The sequence below is a fragment of the Petromyzon marinus genome, chromosome 73 (assembly GCF_048934315.1).
Source record: "Petromyzon marinus isolate PM22_M1 ecotype Great Lakes invasive population chromosome 73, UKy_Petmar_22M1.pri1.0, whole genome shotgun sequence".
Lineage (NCBI taxonomy): Eukaryota > Metazoa > Chordata > Hyperoartia > Petromyzontiformes > Petromyzontidae > Petromyzon > Petromyzon marinus.
The window spans coordinates 3159778-3179112 of NC_133739.1; the positions used below are offsets into that span (position 1 = coordinate 3159778).

The 19335-nt window shown below is 52.9% G+C and overlaps 1 protein-coding gene across 4 annotated transcripts in view; it reads left to right on the forward strand.

Moving 5' to 3' along the window:
• Positions 1-19335, forward strand: part of LOC116937985 (iron-sulfur clusters transporter ABCB7, mitochondrial) — an 83382-nt gene that overhangs the window by 21804 nt on the left and 42243 nt on the right. The window contains exons 6-9 of one of the 4 annotated variants that reach the window (XM_076055846.1): positions 771-1039; positions 2733-2821; positions 7280-7367; positions 12414-19120. In XM_076055846.1, coding sequence (XP_075911961.1) covers positions 771-1039; positions 2733-2821; positions 7280-7367; positions 12414-17723 — 5756 coding nt within the window. In that variant the 3' untranslated portion in view covers positions 17724-19120. Of the gene's footprint in view, positions 1-770; positions 1040-2732; positions 2822-7279; positions 7368-12413; positions 19307-19335 lie in introns of those variants that run through there. The other 3 variants (XM_076055849.1, XM_076055848.1, XM_076055847.1) reach the window with 3 other exon arrangements.

Sequence of the window (19335 nt, forward strand, 5' to 3'; positions counted from 1 at the left end):
TCCCACCACTCCCCACTCCCCCCACTCCCACCACTCCCCACCACTCCCCACTCCCCACTCCCCACCACCATCACCACCACCATCACCCCTACCCCCACCAACATCACCACCACCACCATCACCACCACCACCACCACCACCCCTACCCCCACCAACATCACCACCACCACCCCCCCACTCCCCACTCCCCACTCCCCACCACTCCCCCCACTCCCCCCACTCCCCCCACTCCCACTCCCCCCACTCCCCACTCCCCACTCCCCACCACTCCCCACTCACCACCATCACCACCACCACCACCACCCCCCCACTCCCCCCACCCTTCCACTCCTCCCCACCACCACTCCCCACCACCACCATCACCACCACCACCATCCCCACTCCCCACCACCACCATCACCACCCACCACCCCCCCACTCCCCACTCCCCACCACTCCCCACTCCCCACTCCCCACTCCCCACTCACCACTCCCCCCACTCCCCACTCCCCACCACCACCATCACCACCCACCACCCCCCCACTCCCCACTCCCCACTCCCCACTCCCCACTCCCCACTCCCCACTCCCCCACTCCCCCACTCCCCCACTCCCCCACTCCCCACTCCCCCACTCCCCACTCCCCACTCCCCCCACTCCCACTCCCCACCACTCCCCACCACTCACCACCTTCCCCACTCCCCACTCCCCACCACCACCCACCACCACCACCGCCATCACCACCACCACTCCCCACCAATCCCCACTCCCCACCACCAACCACCACCACAGACGGCGCCGCCCGTGTCGGCTCGGCCCTCTTCGCTGAGCTGCGCTCCGTCGCCTTCTCGGCCGTGGCCCAGCGGTCTGTGCGCTCGCTCGCCGTTGCCGTCTTCCAGCGCCTCCACTCGCTGGGGGCGGAGTTCCACGCGGAGCGCCACACGGGGGCGCTGGTGAGGGCGCTCGACCGGGGCACTCGTGCCCTGGCCTTCCTGCTCAGCGCGGTCGTCTTCAACCTCGGGCCCACGGCGCTCGAGATGGCCCTGGTCAGCGGGATTCTGGTGAGGTGTGGGTGTTGTGTGGTGGGTGGGTGGTGGTGTGGAGTGGGGTGGGTTGAGTCGTTGGGTCGGTCGGTCGGTCGGGTGGTCAGTCACTCAGTCAGTCAGTCACTCACTCACTCACTCACCCGGTCACTCAGTCACTCAGTCACTCACTCAGTCAGTCAGTCAGTCACTCACTCAGTCACTCACTCACTCACCCGGTCACTCACCCGGTCACTCAGTCACTCAGTCACTCAGTCAGTCAGTCAGTCACTCACTCAGTCACTCACTCGGTCACTCACTCACTCACCCGGTCACTCAGTCACTCACCCGGTCACTCAGTCACTCACTCACTCAGTCACTCACTCACTCACCCACTCAGTCACTCACTCACTCACCCGGTCACTCAGTCACTCACTCACCCGGTCACTCAGTCACTCACCCACTCAGTCACTCACTCAGTCACCCGGTCACTCAGTCACTCACTCAGTCAGTCACCCACTCACTCAGTCACTCACTCACTCAGTCACCCACTTACTCACCGACTCACTCACTCACTCAGTCACTCACTCACTCACTAACTCACTCAACCACCCACCCACTCACTCACTCAGTCACTCACCCAGTCACTCAGTCAATCAGTCACTCACTCACTAACTCACTCAACCACCCACTCACCCACTCACCCACCCACTCACTCACCCACCCACCCAGTCACTCACTCACTCAGTCACTCATCCAGTCACTCACTCACTAACTCACTCAACCACCCACCCACTAACTCACTCACCCACTCACTCACTCACTCAGTCACTCACCCACTCACTCACTCAGTCAGTCACTCACTCACTAACTCACTCAACCACCCACCCATTCGCTCGCTCACCCACTCACTCAACCACCCACCCACTCACTCACTCACCCAGTCAGTCAGTCAGTCACTCACTCACCCACTCACTAACTCAACCACCCACTCACTCACTCAGTCACTCATCCAGTCACTCACTCAGTCAGTCACTCACTCACTCACTCACTAACTCACTCAACCACCCACCCACTCACTCACTCACTCACCCACTCACTCAACCACCCACCCACCCAGTCACTCAGTCAGTCAGTCACTCACTCACTCACTAACTCACTCAACCACTCACCCACTCACTCACTCAGTCACTCACCCAGTCACTCAGTCAGTCACTCACCCACCCACTCACTCACTCAACCACCCACCCACTCACTCACCCACTCACTCACCCACTCACTCACTCAGTCACTCACCCAGTCACTCAGTCAGTCACTCACCCACCCACTCACTCACTCAACCACCCACCCACTCACTCACCCACCCACTCACCCACCCACCCACTCACTCACTCACTCACCCATTCACTCACCCACTCACCCACTCACTCACTCACCCACTCGCTCACCCACTCACTCAACCACCCACCCACTCACCCACTCACTCACCCACTCACTCAAACACCCACCCACTCACCCACTCACTCACCCACTCACCCACTCACCCACTCACTCACCCACTCACTAACTCACCCACCCACTCACCCACCCACTCACTCACTCAACCACCCACTCACCCACCCACTCACTCACCCACCCACTCACCCAAATTTTCGCCTTTGTCTCATCAATGCTCCCAGCACTTGTCCCAACAGTGAGCTCGAGCTACCCGGGGTGCCTTTGTCTTTGCCAGTACTACAAGTGCGGCCTGGAGTTCTCTCTCGTTGCCATGGGAACGCTGGCAGCCTACACGGCGTTCACGGTGGGAGTGACTCAGTGGAGGTAAGACTCACTCACAGACTCACACAGACTTAGTCAGAGACTCACTCACAGACTCACTCAGAGACTCACTCAGAGACTTAGTCAGAGACTCACTCAGAGACTCACTCAGAGACTCACTCAGAGACTCACTCAGAGACTCACTCACAGACTCACTCAGAGACTCACTCAGAGACTCACTCAGAGACTCACTCAGAGACTCACTCAGAGACTCACTCAGAGACTTAGTCAGAGACTCACTCAGAGACTCACTCAGAGACTCACTCAGTCAGAGACTCACTCAGAGACTCACTCAGAGACTCAGTCAGAGACTCACTCAGAGACTTAGTCAGAGACTCACTCAGAGACTCACTCAGAGACTCACTCAGTCAAAGACTCACTCACAGACTCACTCAGAGACTCACTCACAGACTCACTCAGACTTAGTCAGAGACTCACTCACAGACTCACTCAGAGACTCACTCAGAGACTCACTCAGAGACTCACTCAGAGACTCACTCAGAGACTCACTCAGAGACTCACTCAGAGACTCACTCAGAGACTCACTCAGAGACTCACTCAGAGACTTAGTCAGAGACTCACTCAGAGACTCACTCAGAGACTCACTCAGAGACTCAGTCAGAGACTCAGTCAGAGACTCAGTCAGAGACTCACTCACAGACTCACTCACAGACTCACTCAGAGACTCAGTCAGAGACTCACTCAGAGACTTAGTCAGAGACTCACTCAGAGACTTAGTCAGAGACTCCCTCAGAGACTCACTCAGAGACTTAGTCAGAGACTCACTCACAGACTCACTCACAGACTCATTCAGAGACTCACTCAGAGACTCACTCACAGACTCACTCAGTCAGAGACTCACTCAGAGACTCACTCAGAGACTCAGTCAGAGACTCAATCAGAGACTCAATCAGAGACTCACTCACAGACTCAGTCAGAGACTCACTCAGAGACTCACTCAGAGGCTCACTCAGAGACTCACTCACAGACTCACTCAGTCAGAGACTCAGTCAGAGACTCGCTCAGAGACTCGCTCAGAGACTCACTCACAGACTCACTCACAGACTCACTCACAGACTCACTCACATACTCACTCAGAGACTCACTCACAGACTTGCTCAGAGACTCACTCAGAGACTCACTCAGAGACTCACTCAGAGACTCAGTCAGAGACTCAGTCAGTCAAAGACTCACTCACAGACTCACTCAGAGACTCACTCAGAGACTCACTCAGACTCACTCACAGACTCAGTCAGAGACTCAGTCAGAATCGGTCAGAGACTCAGTCAGAGACTCACTCAGAGACTCACTCAGAGTCTCACTCACAGACTCACTCAGTCAGAGACTCACTCAGAGACTCACTCAGAGTCTCACTCACAGACTCACTCACAGACTCACTCACAGACTCACTCACAGACTCACTCACAGACTCACTCGGTCAGAGACTCAGTCAGAGACTCAGTCAGAGACTCAGTCAGAGACTCAGTCAGAGACTCACTCAGAGACTCACTCAGAGACTCACTCAGAGACTCACTCAGAGACTCACTCAGAGACTCACTCAGAGACTCACTCAGAGACTCACTCAGTCAGAGACTCACTCAGAGACTCACTCAGAGACTCACTAACAGACTCACTCAGAGACTTACTCACAGACTCACAGACTTACTCACAGACTCACTCACAGACTCACTCAGAGACTCACTCAGAGACTTAGTTAGAGACTCAGTCAGAGACTCGGTCAGAGACTCACTCAGAGACTCACTCAGAGACTCACTCACAGACTCACTCAGTCAGAGACTCACTCAGAGACTCACTCAGAGACTCACTCAGAGACTCAGTCAGAGACTCACTCAGAGACTCACTCAGAGACTCAGTCAGAGACTTAGTCAGAGACTCACTCAGAGACTCAGTCAGAGACTCACTCACAGACTCACTCAGTCACAGACTCACTCAGTCACAGACTCACTCAGTCAGAGACTCACTCACAGACTCACTCACAGACTCAGTCAGAGACTCAGTCAGAGACTCACTCACAGACTCAGTCAGAGACTCAGTCAGAGACTCAGTCAGAGACTCAGTCAGAGACTCACTCACAGACTCACTCAGTCAGAGACTCAGTCAGAGACTCGCTCAGAGACTCGCTCAGAGACTCACTCACAGACTCACTCACAGACTCACTCACAGACTCACTCACAGACTCACTCACATACTCACTCAGAGACTCACTCACAGACTTGCTCAGAGACTCACTCAGAGACTCACTCAGAGACTCACTCAGAGACTCAGTCAGAGACTCAGTCAGTCAAAGACTCACTCACAGACTCACTCAGAGACTCACTCAGAGACTCACTCAGACTCACTCACAGACTCAGTCAGAGACTCAGTCAGAATCGGTCAGAGACTCAGTCAGAGACTCACTCAGAGACTCACTCAGAGTCTCACTCACAGACTCACTCAGTCAGAGACTCACTCAGAGACTCACTCAGAGTCTCACTCACAGACTCACTCACAGACTCACTCACAGACTCACTCACAGACTCACTCACAGACTCACTCGGTCAGAGACTCAGTCAGAGACTCAGTCAGAGACTCAGTCAGAGACTCAGTCAGAGACTCACTCAGAGACTCACTCAGAGACTCACTCAGAGACTCACTCAGAGACTCACTCACAGACTCACTCAGAGACTCACTCACAGACTCACTCAGTCAGAGACTCACTCACAGACTTAGTCAGAGACTCAGTCAGAGACTCACTCACAGACTCACTCACAGACTCACTCAGATACTCACAGACTCACTCAGAGACTCACTCAGAGACTCACTCAGAGACTCACTCAGAGACTCACTCAGAGACTCACTCAGAGACTCACTCAGTCAGAGACTCACTCAGAGACTCACTCAGAGACTCACTAACAGACTCACTCAGAGACTCACTCACAGACTCACAGACTTACTCACAGACTCACTCACAGACTCACTCAGAGACTCACTCAGAGACTTAGTTAGAGACTCAGTCAGAGACTCGGTCAGAGACTCACTCAGAGACTCACTCAGAGACTCACTCACAGACTCACTCAGTCAGAGACTCACTCAGAGACTCACTCAGAGACTCACTCAGAGACTCAGTCAGAGACTCACTCAGAGACTCACTCAGAGACTCACTCAGAGACTCAGTCAGAGACTTAGTCAGAGACTCACTCAGAGACTCAGTCAGAGACTCACTCACAGACTCACTCAGTCACAGACTCACTCAGTCACAGACTCACTCAGTCAGAGACTCACTCACAGACTCACTCACAGACTCAGTCAGAGACTCAGTCAGAGACTCACTCACAGACTCAGTCAGAGACTCAGTCAGAGACTCAGTCAGAGACTCAGTCAGAGACTCACTCACAGACTCACTCAGTCAGAGACTCACTCAGAGACTCACTCAGAGACTCACTCAGAGACTTAGTCAGAGACTCAATCAGAGACTCAGTCAGAGACTCACTCAGAGACTCACTCACAGACTCAGTCAGAGACTCACTCACAGACTCACTCAGTCAGAGACTCACTCAGAGACTCACTCAGAGACTCACTCACTCAGAGACTCACTCAGAGACTCACTCAGAGACTCGCTCAGAGACTCGCTCAGAGACTCACTCAGAGACTCACTCACTCTGAGACTCACTCTGAGACTCACTCAGACACTCAGTCAGAGACTCACTCAGTCAGAGACTCACTCAGAGACTCACTCAGAGACTCACTCAGAGACTCACTCAGAGACTCAGTCAGAGACTCAGTCAGAGACTCACTCAGTCAGAGACTCACTCACAGACTCACTCACAGACTTAGTCAGAGACTCACTCAGAGACTCCCTCAGAGACTCCCTCAGAGACTCCCTCAGAGACTCCCTCAGAGACTCCCTCAGAGACTCAGTCAGAGACTCACTCAGAGACTCACTCAGAGACTCACTCAGAGACTCACTCAGAGACTCACTCACTCAGAGACTCACTCAGAGACTCAGAGACTCAGTCAGAGACTCACTCAGAGACTCGCTCACTCAGACTCACTCACTCAGACTCACTCACTCAGACTCAGTCAGGCTCAGTCAGAAACTCACTCAGAGACTCACTCAGTCACAGACTCACTCACAGACTCACTCAGTCAGAGACTCACTCAGCCAGAGACTCAATCAGCCAGAGACTCACTCAGAGACTCACTCAGTCACAGACTCACTCAGTCAGAGACTCACTCACAGACTCACTCACTCAGAGACTCACTCAGAGACTCACTCAGAGACTCACTCACACTCACTCACAGACTCACTCACAGACTCACTCAGAGACTCACTCACAGACTCACTCACAGACTCACTCAATCACACACTCACTCAGTCAGAGACTCGTGACCCCCCAGTGACCCCCCCCCGTGACCCCCCCATGACCCCTCCGTGACCCCCCCGTGACCCCCCTCCCCCAGGACGCGTTTCCGAGTGGAGATGAACAAAGCTGACAACGAAGCTGGAAACCGAGCGGTGGACTCCCTCCTCAACTACGAGACAGTGAAGGTGACCACTCCACGTTCCTCTGTCTGAGTACCTGTCTGTCCACCTGTCTCTACCTGTCTGTCTGTGTCTCTGACTCCCTCCTCAACTACGAGACAGTGAAGGTGACCACTCCACGTTCCTCTGTCTGAGTACCTGTCTGTCTGACTCCCTCCTCAACTACGAGACAGTGAAGGTGACCACTCCACGTTCCTCTGTCTGAGTACCTGTCTGTCCACCTGTCTCTACCTGTCTGTCTGTGTCTCTGACTCCCTCCTCAACTACGAGACAGTGAAGGTGACCACTCCACGTTCCTCTGTCTGAGTACCTGTCTGTCTGACTCCCTCCTCAACTACGAGACAGTGAAGGTGACCACTCCACGTTCCTCTGTCTGAGTACCTGTCTGTCCACCTGTCTCTACCTGTCTGTCTGTGTCTCTGACTCCCTCCTCAACTACGAAACAGTGAAGGTGACCACTCCACGTTCCTCTGTCTGAGTACCTGTCTGTCTGACTCCCTCCTCAACTACGAGACAGTGAAGGTGACCACTCCACGTTCCTCTGTCTGAGTACCTGTCTGTCCACCTGTCTCTACCTGTCTGTCTGTGTCTCTGACTCCCTCCTCAACTACGAGACAGTGAAGGTGACCACTCCACGTTCCTCTGTCTGAGTACCTGTCTGTCTGACTCCCTCCTCAACTACGAGACAGTGAAGGTGACCACTCCACGTTCCTCTGTCTGAGTACCTGTCTGTCTACCTGTCTGTCTGTGTCTCTGACTCCCTCCTCAACTACGAGACAGTGAAGGTGACCACTCCACGTTCCTCTGTCTGAGTACCTGTCTGTCTGACTCCCTCCTCAACTACGAGACAGTGAAGGTGGTGACCACTCCACGTTCCTCTGTCTGAGTACCTGTCTGTCCACCTGTCTCTACCTGTGTCTGTCTCTGTGTCTCTGACTCCCTCCTCAACTACGAGACAGTGAAGGTGACCACTCCACGTTCCTCTGTCTGAGTACCTGTCTGTCTGACTCCCTCCTCAACTACGAGACAGTGAAGGTGACCACTCCACGTTCCTCTGTCTGAGTACCTGACTGTCTCTGTGTCTCTACCTGTCTCTCTGACTCCCTCCTCAACTACGAGACAGTGAAGGTGACCACTCCACGTTCCTCTGTCTGAGTACCTGTCTGTCTGACTCCCTCCTCAACTACGAGACAGTGAAGGTGGTGACCACTCCACGTTCCTCTGTCTGAGTACCTGTCTGTCTGACTCCCTCCTCAACTACGAGACAGTGAAGGTGGTGACCACTCCACGTTCCTCTGTCTGAGTACCTGTCTGTCTGACTCCCTCCTCAACTACGAGACAGTGAAGGTGACCACTCCACGTTCCTCTGTCTGAGTACCTGTCTGTCTGACTCCCTCCTCAACTACGAGACAGTGAAGGTGACCACTCCACGTTCCTCTGTCTGAGTACCTGTCTGTCTGACTCCCTCCTCAACTACGAAACAGTGAAGGTGACCACTCCACGTTCCTCTGTCTGAGTACCTGTCTGTCTGACTCCCTCCTCAACTACGAGACAGTGAAGGTGACCACTCCACGTTCCTCTGTCTGGTACCTGTCTGTCTGACTCCCTCCTCAACTACGAGACAGTGAAGGTGACCACTCCACATTCCTCTGTCTGAGTACCTGTCTGTCTGTGTCTACCTGACTGTCTCTGTGTCTCTACCTGTCTGTCTGACTCCCTCCTCAACTACGAGACAGTGAAGGTGACCACTCCACGTTCCTCTGTCTGGGGACCTGTCTGTCTGACTCCCTCCTCAACTACGAGACAGTGAAGGTGACCACTCCACGTTCCTCTGTCTGGGTCTCTGACTGTCTCTGTGTCTCTACCTGTCTCTGTGTCTCTACCTGTCTACCTGTCTCTGTGTCTCTGACTCCCTCCTCAACTACGAAACAGTGAAGGTGGTGACCACTCCACGTTCCTCTGTCTGAGTACCTGTCTGTCTGACTCCCTCCTCAACTACGAGACAGTGAAGGTGACCACTCCACGTTCCTCTGTCTGAGTACCTGTCTGTCTGACTCCCTCCTCAACTACGAGACAGTGAAGGTGACCACTCCACGTTCCTCTGTCTGGTACCTGTCTGTCTGTCTACCTGTCTCTCTGTCTACCTGTCTACCTGACTGTCTACCTGTCTCTCTCTGTCTGTCTACCTGTCTCTCTGACTCCCTCCTCAACTACGAGACAGTGAAGGTGACCACTCCACGTTCCTCTGTCTGGGTACCTGTCTGTCTGTCTGTCTACCTGTCTCTGTGCCTGTCTGTCTACCTGTCTACCTGTCTGTCTGACTCCCTCCTCAACTACGAGACAATCAAGGTGACCACTCCACGTTCCTCTGTCTGGGTACCTGTCTGTCTGTCTACCTGTCTCTCTCTGTCTCTCTGTCTGTCTACCTGTCTCTCTCTCTCTGTCTCTGTCTCTCTCTCTGTCTGTCTCTGTCTCTCTATCTCAACTACGAAACAGTCAAGGTGGTGACCACTCCACATTCCTCTGTCTCTCTGTCTCTCTCTGTCTCTGTCTCTACCTGTCTCTCTATCTCCACCTTCCTGTCTCTCTCTCTGTCTACCTCTGTCTCTCTGTCTCTACCTGTCTGTCTGTCTCTCTCTGTCTCTGTCTCTCTGTCTCTCTATCTCCACCTTCCTGTCTGTCTCTCTCTCTCTGTCTCTCTCTCTACCTGTCTCTCTGTCTCTCTCTGTCTGTCTACCTCTGTCTCTCTCTGTCTCTCTATCTCCACCTTCCTGTCTGTCTGTCTCTCTCTGTCTCTGTCTCTCTGTCTCTCTATCTCCACCTTCCTGTCTGTCTCTCTCTGTCTCCAGCTCTGTCTCTCTGTCTCTCTGTCTCTCTCCCTGTCTCTCTCTGTCTCTCTACCCCTGTCTCCAGCTCTCTCTGTCTCTCTCTGTCTCTCTACCTCTGTCTCCAGCTCTGTCTCTCTCTGTGTCTCTCTCTCTGTCTCTCTCTCTGTCTCTCTCTCTGTCTCTCTACCTCTGTCTCTCTACCTCTGTCTCTCTATCTCTGTCTCTCTCTCTGTCTCTCTACCTCTGTCTCCAGCTCTGTCTCTCTGTCTCTCTGTCTCCAGCTCTATCTCGCTGTCTCTCTCCAGCTCTCTCCGTCTCTGTCTGTCTCTCTCTGTCTCTCTCTGTCTGTTTACCTCTGTCTCCAGCTCTGTCTCTCTCTCTGTCTCTGTGTCTCACTGTCTCTGTGTCTCACTGTCTCTGTGTGTCTCTGTGTGTCTCTCTGTGTCTGTGTGTCTCTGTGTGTCTCTCTGTGTCTCTCTGTGTCTCTCTGTGTCTCACTGTCTCTGTGTCTCTGTGTCTCACTGTCTCTGTGTCTCACTGTCTCACTGTCTCACTGTCTCTGTCTCACTGTCTCTGTGTCTCACTGTCTCTGTGTCTCTGTGTCTCACTGTCTCTGTGTCTCACTGTCTCACTGACTCACTGTCTCTGTCTCACTGTCTCTGTGTCTCACTGTCTCACTGACTCACTGTCTCTGTCTCACTGTCTCTGTGTCTCACTGTCTCACTGTCTCTGTCTCACTGTCTCTGTGTCTCACTGTCTCTGTGTCTCACTGTCTCACTGTCTCAATGTCTCACTGTCTCTGTGTCTCTGTCTCTCTGTCTCTCTGTCTCACTGTCTCACTGTCTCACTGTCTCTCTGTCTCTCCCCCAGTACTTTAACAACGAGTGCTATGAGTCTGAGCGCTATGATGCTGTGTTGGGGCGCTATGAGACAGCGTCACTACACACCACCACCTCCCTCTCTGTCTCTCTGTGTCTCTGTGTGTCTCTATCTCACTGTCTCTGTGTCTCTCACTGTCTCTGTGTCTCTCACTGTCTCTGTCTCACTGTCTCTCTGTCTCTGTGTCTCTGTGTCTCTGTGTCTCACTGTCTCTCTGTCTCTGTGTCTCTCCCCCAGTACTTTAACAACGAGCGCTATGAGTCTGAGCGCTATGATGCCGTGTTGGGGCGCTATGAGACAGCGTCACTACACACCACCACCTCCCTCTCTGTCTCTCTGTCTCTCTGTCTCTCTGTGTCTCACTGTCTCTGTGTCTGTGCCTGTCTCTCTGTCTCTGTGTCTCACTGTCTCTGTGTCTCTGTCTCTGTCTCCCTGTGTCTCACTGTCTGTGTCTCTGTGTCTCTGTCTCACTGTCTCACTGTCTCTGTGTCTCTGTGTGTCTGTGTCTCTGTCTCTCTGTGTCTCTCTGTCCCCCTGTGTCTCTGTGTCTCTGTCTCTGTGTCTCACTGTCTCACTGTCTCACTGTCTCTGTGTCTCACTGTCTATGTATCTCTGTCTCTCTCTGTCTCTCACTGTCTGTCTCTCACTGTCTGTCTCTCACTGTCTCTCACTGTCTCTGTGTCTCTATGTCTCTATCTCACTGTCTCACTGTCTGTGTCTCTCTGTGTCTCTCCCCCAGTACTTTAACAACGAGCGCTATGAGTCTGAGCGCTATGATGCCGTGTTGGGGCGCTATGAGACAGCGTCACTACACACCACCACCTCCCTCTCTGTCTCTCTGTCTCTCTGTCTCTCTGTGTCTCTGTGTCTCTCTGTGTCTCACTGTCTCTGTGTCTGTGCCTGTCTCTCTGTCTCTGTGTCTCTGTGTCTCTCTGTCTCACTGTCTCACTGTCTCACTGTCTCTGTGTCTCTGTCTCACTGTCTCTGTGTCTCACTATCTCTGTGTCTCTGTCTCACTGTCTCACTGTCTCTGTGTCTCACTGTGTCTCACTGTGTCTCTGTGTCTCACTGTCTCTGTGTCTCACTGTCTCTCTGTCTCACTGTCTCGGTGTCTCTGTGTCTCACTGTCTCTCTGTCTCTCTGTCTCTGTGTCTCTGTGTCTCACTGTCTCTCTGTCTCACTGTGTCTCTGTCTCTCTGTGTGTCTCACTGTCTCACTGTCTCTGTGTCTCTGTCTCACTGTCTCACTGTCTCTCTGTCTCTGTCTCTCTGTCTCTCTGTCTCTGTGTCTCACTGTCTCTCTGTCTCACTGTCTCACTGTCTGTCTCTCTGTGTCTCTCCCCCAGTACTTTAACAACGAGTGCTATGAGTCTGAGCGCTATGATGCCGTGTTGGGGCGCTATGAGACAGCGTCACTACACACCACCACCTCCCTCTCTGTCTCTCTGTCTCTCTGTCTCTCTGTGTCTCACTGTGTCTCTGTGTCTATCTGTCTCTGTGTCTCACTGTCTCTGTGTCTCTGTGTCTCTGTGTCTCTCTGTGTCTCTGTGTGTCTCACTGTCTCACTGTCTCTGTGTCTCACTGTCTCACTGTCACTGTGTCTGTGTCTCACTGTCTCTGTGTTTCTGTCTCACTGTCTCTGTGTCCCTCTGTGTCTCACTGTCTCACTGTCTCACTGTCTCACTGTCTCTGTGTCACTGTGTCTCACTGTCGCTGTGTCTCTATCTCACTGTCTCTGTGTCTCTGTCTCTGTGTCTCACTGTCTCACTGTCTCACTGTGTCTCTGTGTCTCTCTGTGTCTCACTGTCTCACTATGTCTCTGTGTCTCTGTGTCACTGTCTCTGTGTCTCTGTGTCTCTGTGTCACTGTCTCACTGTCTCACTGTCTCTGTGTCTCTGTGTCTCTCTGTCTCTCTGTCTCTCTGTCTCTCTATGTCTCACTGTCTCTGTGTCTCTGTGTCTCTGTGTCTCTGTCTCACTGTCTGTCTCTCTGTCTCTCTGTGTCTCACTGTCTCTCTGTCTCACTGTCTCTCTGTGTCTGTCTCTCTGTCTCACTGTCTCTGTGTCTCACTGTGTCTCTGTCTCACTGTCTCTGTGTCTCTGTGTCTCACTGTCTCTCTGTGTCTCACTGTGTCTGTGTCTCACTGTCTCTGTGTCTGTGCCTGTCTCTCTGTCTCTGTGTCTCACTGTCTCACTGTCTCACTGTCTCTCTGTCTCTCTGTCTCACTGTCTCACTGTCTCTGTGTCTCACTATCTCTGTGTCTCTGTCTCACTGTCTCACTGTCTCACTGTCTCTGTGTCTCACTGTGTCTCACTGTGTCTCTGTGTCACTGTGTCTCACTGTATCTCTGTGTCTCACTGTCTCTGTCTCTGTGTCTCACTGTCTCTCTGTCTCACTGTCTCTGTGTCTCTGTGTCTCACTGTCTCTCTGTCTCTGTGTCTCTGTGTCTCACTGTCTCTCTGTCTCACTGTGTCTCTGTCTCTGTGTCTCTGTCTCTCTGTGTGTCTCACTGTCTCACTGTCTCTGTGTCTCTGTCTCTCTGTCTCTCTGTCTCTCTGTCTCTCTGTCTCTGTGTCTCTGTCTCTGTGTCTCTCCCCCAGTACTTCAACAACGAGCGCTATGAGTCTGAGCGCTATGATGCCGTGTTGGGGCGCTATGAGACAGCGTCACTACACACCACCACCTCCCTCTCTGTCTCTCTGTGTCTCTGTGTCTCTCTGTGTCTCTGTCTCTCTGTCTCACTGTCTCACTGTCTCACTGTCTGTGTCTCTGTGTCTCTGTCTCTGTGTCTCTGTGTCTCTCTGTCTCTGTGTCTCTGTCTCTCTGTCTCTGTGTCTCTCCCCCAGTACTTTAACAACGAGCGCTATGAGTCTGAGCGCTATGATGCCGTGTTGGGGCGCTATGAGACAGCGTCACTACACACCACCACCTCCCTCTCTGTCTCTCTGTCTCACTGTCTCTCTGTCTCACTGTCTGTGTCTCACTGTCTCTCTGTCTCACTGTCTCTGTGTCTGTGTCTCTCCCCCAGTACTTTAACAACGAGCGCTATGAGTCTGAGCGCTATGATGCCGTGTTGGGGCGCTATGAGACAGCGTCACTACACACCACCACCTCCCTCTCTGTCTCTCTGTCTCTCTGTCTCTCTGTCTCTCTGTGTCTCTCTGTGTCTCACTGTCTCTGTGTCACTGTGTCACTGTCTCTGTGTCTCTGTGTCTCTGTGTCTCTGTGTCTCTCTGTGTCTCTGTGTGTCTCACTGTCTCACTGTCTCTGTGTTTCTGTCTCACTGTCTCTGTGTCCCTCTGTGTCTCACTGTCTCACTGTCTCACTGTCGCTGTGTCTCTATCTCACTGTCTCTGTGTCTCTGTCTCTGTGTCTCACTGTCTCACTGTGTCTCTGTGTCTCTCTGTCTCTGTGTCTCACTGTCTCACTGTGTCTCTGTGTCACTGTCTCTGTGTCTCTGTGTCTCTGTGTCACTGTCTCACTGTCTCTGTGTCTCTGTGTCTCTCTGTCTCTCTGTCTCTCTGTGTCTCTCTGTCTCTCTGTGTCTGTCTCACTGTCTCACTGTCTCACTGTCTGTGTCTCTCCCCCAGTACTTTAACAACGAGCGCTATGAGTCTGAGCGCTATGATGCCGTGTTGGGGCGCTATGAGACAGCGTCACTACACACCACCACCTCCCTCTCTGTCTCTCTGTCTCTCTGTCTCTCTGTGTCTCTGTGTCTCTCTGTGTCTCACTGTCTCTGTGTCTGTGCCTGTCTCTCTGTCTCTGTGTCTCTGTGTCTCTCTGTCTCACTGTCTCACTGTCTCACTGTCTCTGTGTCTCTGTCTCACTGTCTCTGTGTCTCACTATCTCTGTGTCTCTGTCTCACTGTCTCACTGTCTCTGTGTCTCACTGTGTCTCACTGTGTCTCTGTGTCACTGTGTCTCACTGTCTCTGTGTCTCACTGTCTCTGTGTCTCACTGTCTCTCTGTCTCACTGTCTCGGTGTCTCTGTGTCTCACTGTCTCTCTGTCTCTCTGTCTCTGTGTCTCTGTGTCTCACTGTCTCTCTGTCTCACTGTGTCTCTGTCTCTCTGTGTGTCTCACTGTCTCACTGTCTCTGTGTCTCTGTCTCACTGTCTCACTGTCTCTCTGTCTCTGTCTCTCTGTCTCTCTGTCTCTGTGTCTCACTGTCTCTCTGTCTCACTGTCTCACTGTCTGTCTCTCTGTGTCTCTCCCCCAGTACTTTAACAACGAGTGCTATGAGTCTGAGCGCTATGATGCCGTGTTGGGGCGCTATGAGACAGCGTCACTACACACCACCACCTCCCTCTCTGTCTCTCTGTCTCTCTGTGTCTCACTGTCTCTGTGTCTATCTGTCTCTGTGTCTCACTGTCTCTGTGTCTCTGTGTCTCTGTGTCTCTGTGTCTCTCTGTGTCTCTGTGTGTCTCACTGTCTCACTGTCTCTGTGTCTCACTGTCTCACTGTCACTGTGTCTGTGTCTCACTGTCTCTGTGTTTCTGTCTCACTGTCTCTGTGTCCCTCTGTGTCTCACTGTCTCACTGTCTCACTGTCTCTGTCTCTGTGTCACTGTGTCTCACTGTCGCTGTGTCTCTATCTCACTGTCTCTGTGTCTCTGTCTCTGTGTCTCACTGTCTCACTGTCTCACTGTGTCTCTGTGTCTCTCTGTGTCTCACTGTCTCACTATGTCTCTGTGTCTCTGTGTCACTGTCTCTGTGTCTCTGTGTCTCTGTGTCACTGTCTCACTGTCTCACTGTCTCTGTGTCTCTGTGTCTCTCTGTCTCTCTGTCTCTCTGTCTCTCTATGTCTCACTGTCTCTGTGTCTCTGTGTCTCTGTGTCTCTGTCTCACTGTCTGTCTCTCTGTCTCTCTGTGTCTCACTGTCTCTCTGTCTCACTGTCTCTCTGTGTCTGTCTCTCTGTCTCACTGTCTCTGTGTCTCACTGTGTCTCTGTCTCACTGTCTCTGTGTCTCTGTGTCTCTGTGTCTCACTGTCTCTCTGTGTCTCACTGTGTCTGTGTCTCACTGTCTCTGTGTCTGTGCCTGTCTCTCTGTCTCTGTGTCTCACTGTCTCACTGTCTCACTGTCTCTCTGTCTCACTGTCTCACTGTCTCTGTGTCTCACTATCTCTGTGTCTCTGTCACACTGTCTCACTGTCTCACTGTCTCTGTGTCTCACTGTGTCTCACTGTGTCTCACTGTGTCTCTGTGTCTCTGTGTCACTGTGTCTCACTGTATCTCTGTGTCTCACTGTCTCTGTCTCTGTGTCTCACTGTCTCTCTGTCTCACTGTCTCTGTGTCTCTGTGTCTCACTGTCTCTCTGTCTCTGTGTCTCTGTGTCTCTGTGTCTCACTGTCTCTCTGTCTCACTGTGTCTCTGTCTCTGTGTCTCTGTCTCTCTGTGTGTCTCACTGTCTCACTGTCTCTGTGTCTCTGTGTCTCTGTCTCACTGTCTCACTGTCTCACTGTCTCACTGTCTCTCTGTCTCTCTGTCTCTCTGTCTCTATGTCTCTGTCTCTGTGTCTCTGTCTCTGTGTCTCTCCCCCAGTACTTTAACAACGAGCGCTATGAGTCTGAGCGCTATGATGCCGTGTTGGGGCGCTATGAGACAGCGTCACTACACACCACCACCTCCCTCTCTGTCTCTCTGTGTCTCTGTGTCTCTCTGTGTCTCTGTCTCTCTGTCTCACTGTCTCACTGTCTCACTGTCTGTGTCTCTGTGTCTCTGTCTCTGTGTCTCTGTGTCTCTCTGTCTCTGTGTCTCTGTCTCTCTGTCTCTGTGTCTCTCCCCCAGTACTTTAACAACGAGCGCTATGAGTCTGAGCGCTATGATGCCGTGTTGGGGCGCTATGAGACAGCGTCACTACACACCACCACCTCCCTCTGTCTCTCTGTCTCACTGTCTCTCTGTCTCACTGTCTGTGTCTCACTGTCTCACTGTCTCTGTGTCTCTGTGTCTCTCCCCCAGTACTTTAACAACGAGCGCTATGAGTCTGAGCGCTATGATGCCGTGTTGGGGCGCTATGAGACAGCGTCACTACACACCACCACCTCCCTCTCTGTCTCTCTGTCTCTCTGTCTCTCTGTGTCTCACTGTCTCTCTGTCTCTGTCTCACTGTGTCTCACTGTCTCACTGTCTCTGTGTCTCTGTGTCTCTCCCCCAGTACTTTAACAACGAGTGCTATGAGTCTGAGCGCTATGATGCCGTGTTGGGGCGCTATGAGACAGCGTCACTACACACCACCACCTCCCTCTCTGTCTCTCTGTCTCTCTGTCTCACTGTCTCACTGTCTCTGTGTCTGTGTCTCTCCCCCAGTACTTTAACAACGAGTGCTATGAGTCTGAGCGCTATGATGCCGTGTTGGGGCGCTATGAGACAGCGTCACTACACACCACCACCTCCCTCTCTGTCTCTCTGTCTCTCTGTCTCTCTGTCTCACTGTCTGTGTGTCTCACTGTCTGTGTCTCTCCCCCAGTACTTTAACAACGAGCGCTATGAGTCTGAGCGCTATGATGCCGTGTTGGGGCGCTATGAGACAGCGTCACTACACACCACCACCTCCCTCTCTGTCTCTCTGTGTCTCTGTGTCTCTCTGTGTCTCTGTGTCTCTGTCTCACTGTCTCTGTGTCTGTGTCTCTGTGTCTCTCCCCCAGTACTTTAACAACGAGCGCTATGAGTCTGAGCGCTATGATGCCGTGTTGGGGCGCTATGAGACAGCGTCACTACACACCACCACCTCCCTCTCTGTCTCTCTGTCTCTCTGTGTCTCTGTCTCTCTGTGTCTCTGTGTCTCTGTCTCACTGTGTCTGTCTCACTGTCTCTGTGTCTCTGTGTCTCTCCCCCAGTACTTTAACAACGAGCGCTATGAGTCTGAGCGCTATGATGCCGTGTTGGGGCGCTATGAGACAGCGTCACTACACACCACCACCTCCCTCTCTGTCTCTCTGTCTCTCTGTCTCACTGTCTCACTGCCTCTGTCTCTCTGTCTCACTGTCTGTGTCTCTCCCACAGTACTTTAACAACGAGCGCTATGAGTCTGAGCGCTATGATGCCGTGTTGGGGCGCTATGAGACAGCGTCACTACACACCACCATCTCCCTCTCTGTCTCTGTGTCTCTCTGTCTCTCTGTCTCACTGCCTCTGTCTCTCTGTCTCACTGTCTGTGTCTCTCCCACAGTACTTTAACAACGAGCGCTATGAGTCTGAGCGCTATGATGCCGTGTTGGGGCGCTATGAGACAGCGTCACTACACACCACCATCTCCCTCTCTGTCTCTGTGTCTCTCTGTCTCTCTGTCTCACTGCCTCTGTCTCTCTGTCTCACTGTCTGTGTCTCTCCCACAGTACTTTAACAACGAGCGCTATGAGTCTGAGCGCTATGATGCCGTGTTGGGGCGCTATGAGACAGCGTCACTACACACCACCACCTCCCTCTCTGTCTCTCTGTGTCTCTGTGTCTCTGTCTCACTGTGTCTGTCTCACTGTCTCTGTGTCTCTGTGTCTCTCCCCCAGTACTTTAACAACGAGCGCTATGAGTCTGAGCGCTATGATGCCGTGTTGGGGCGCTATGAGACAGCGTCACTACACACCACCACCTCCCTCTCTGTGTCTCTGTCTCTCTGTCTCTCTGTCTCACTGTCTGTGTCTCTGTGTCTCTCTGTGTCTCTGTCTCACTGTCTCACTGTCTCTGTGTCTGTGTCTCTGTGTCTCTCCCCCAGTACTTTAACAACGAGCGCTATGAGTCTGAGCGCTATGATGCCGTGTTGGGGCGCTATGAGACAGCGTCACTACACACCACCACCTCCCTCTCTGTCTCTCTGTGTCTCTGTCTCTCTGTCTCTCTGTCTCTCTGTCTCTCTGTCTCACTGTCTCTCTGTGTCTGTGTCTCTGTGTCTCTCCCACAGTACTTTAACAACGAGCGCTATGAGTCTGAGCGCTATGATGCCGTGTTGGGGCGCTATGAGACAGCGTCACTACACACCACCACCTCCCTCTCTGTCTCTCTGTCTCTCTGTCTCTCTGTCTCACTGCCTCTGTGTCTGTGTCTCACTGTCTGTGTCTCTCCCACAGTACTTTAACAACGAGCGCTATGAGTCTGAGCGCTATGATGCCGTGTTGGGGCGCTATGAGACAGCGTCACTACACACCACCACCTCCCTCGCCGCGCTCAACTTTGGACAGGCGGCCATCTTCAGCGTAGGCCTCACCGCCATCATGGGGCTAGCCAGCAACGGCATCATCGCTGGTGAAGGTGGAGGGGGGAGGGGGGAGGGG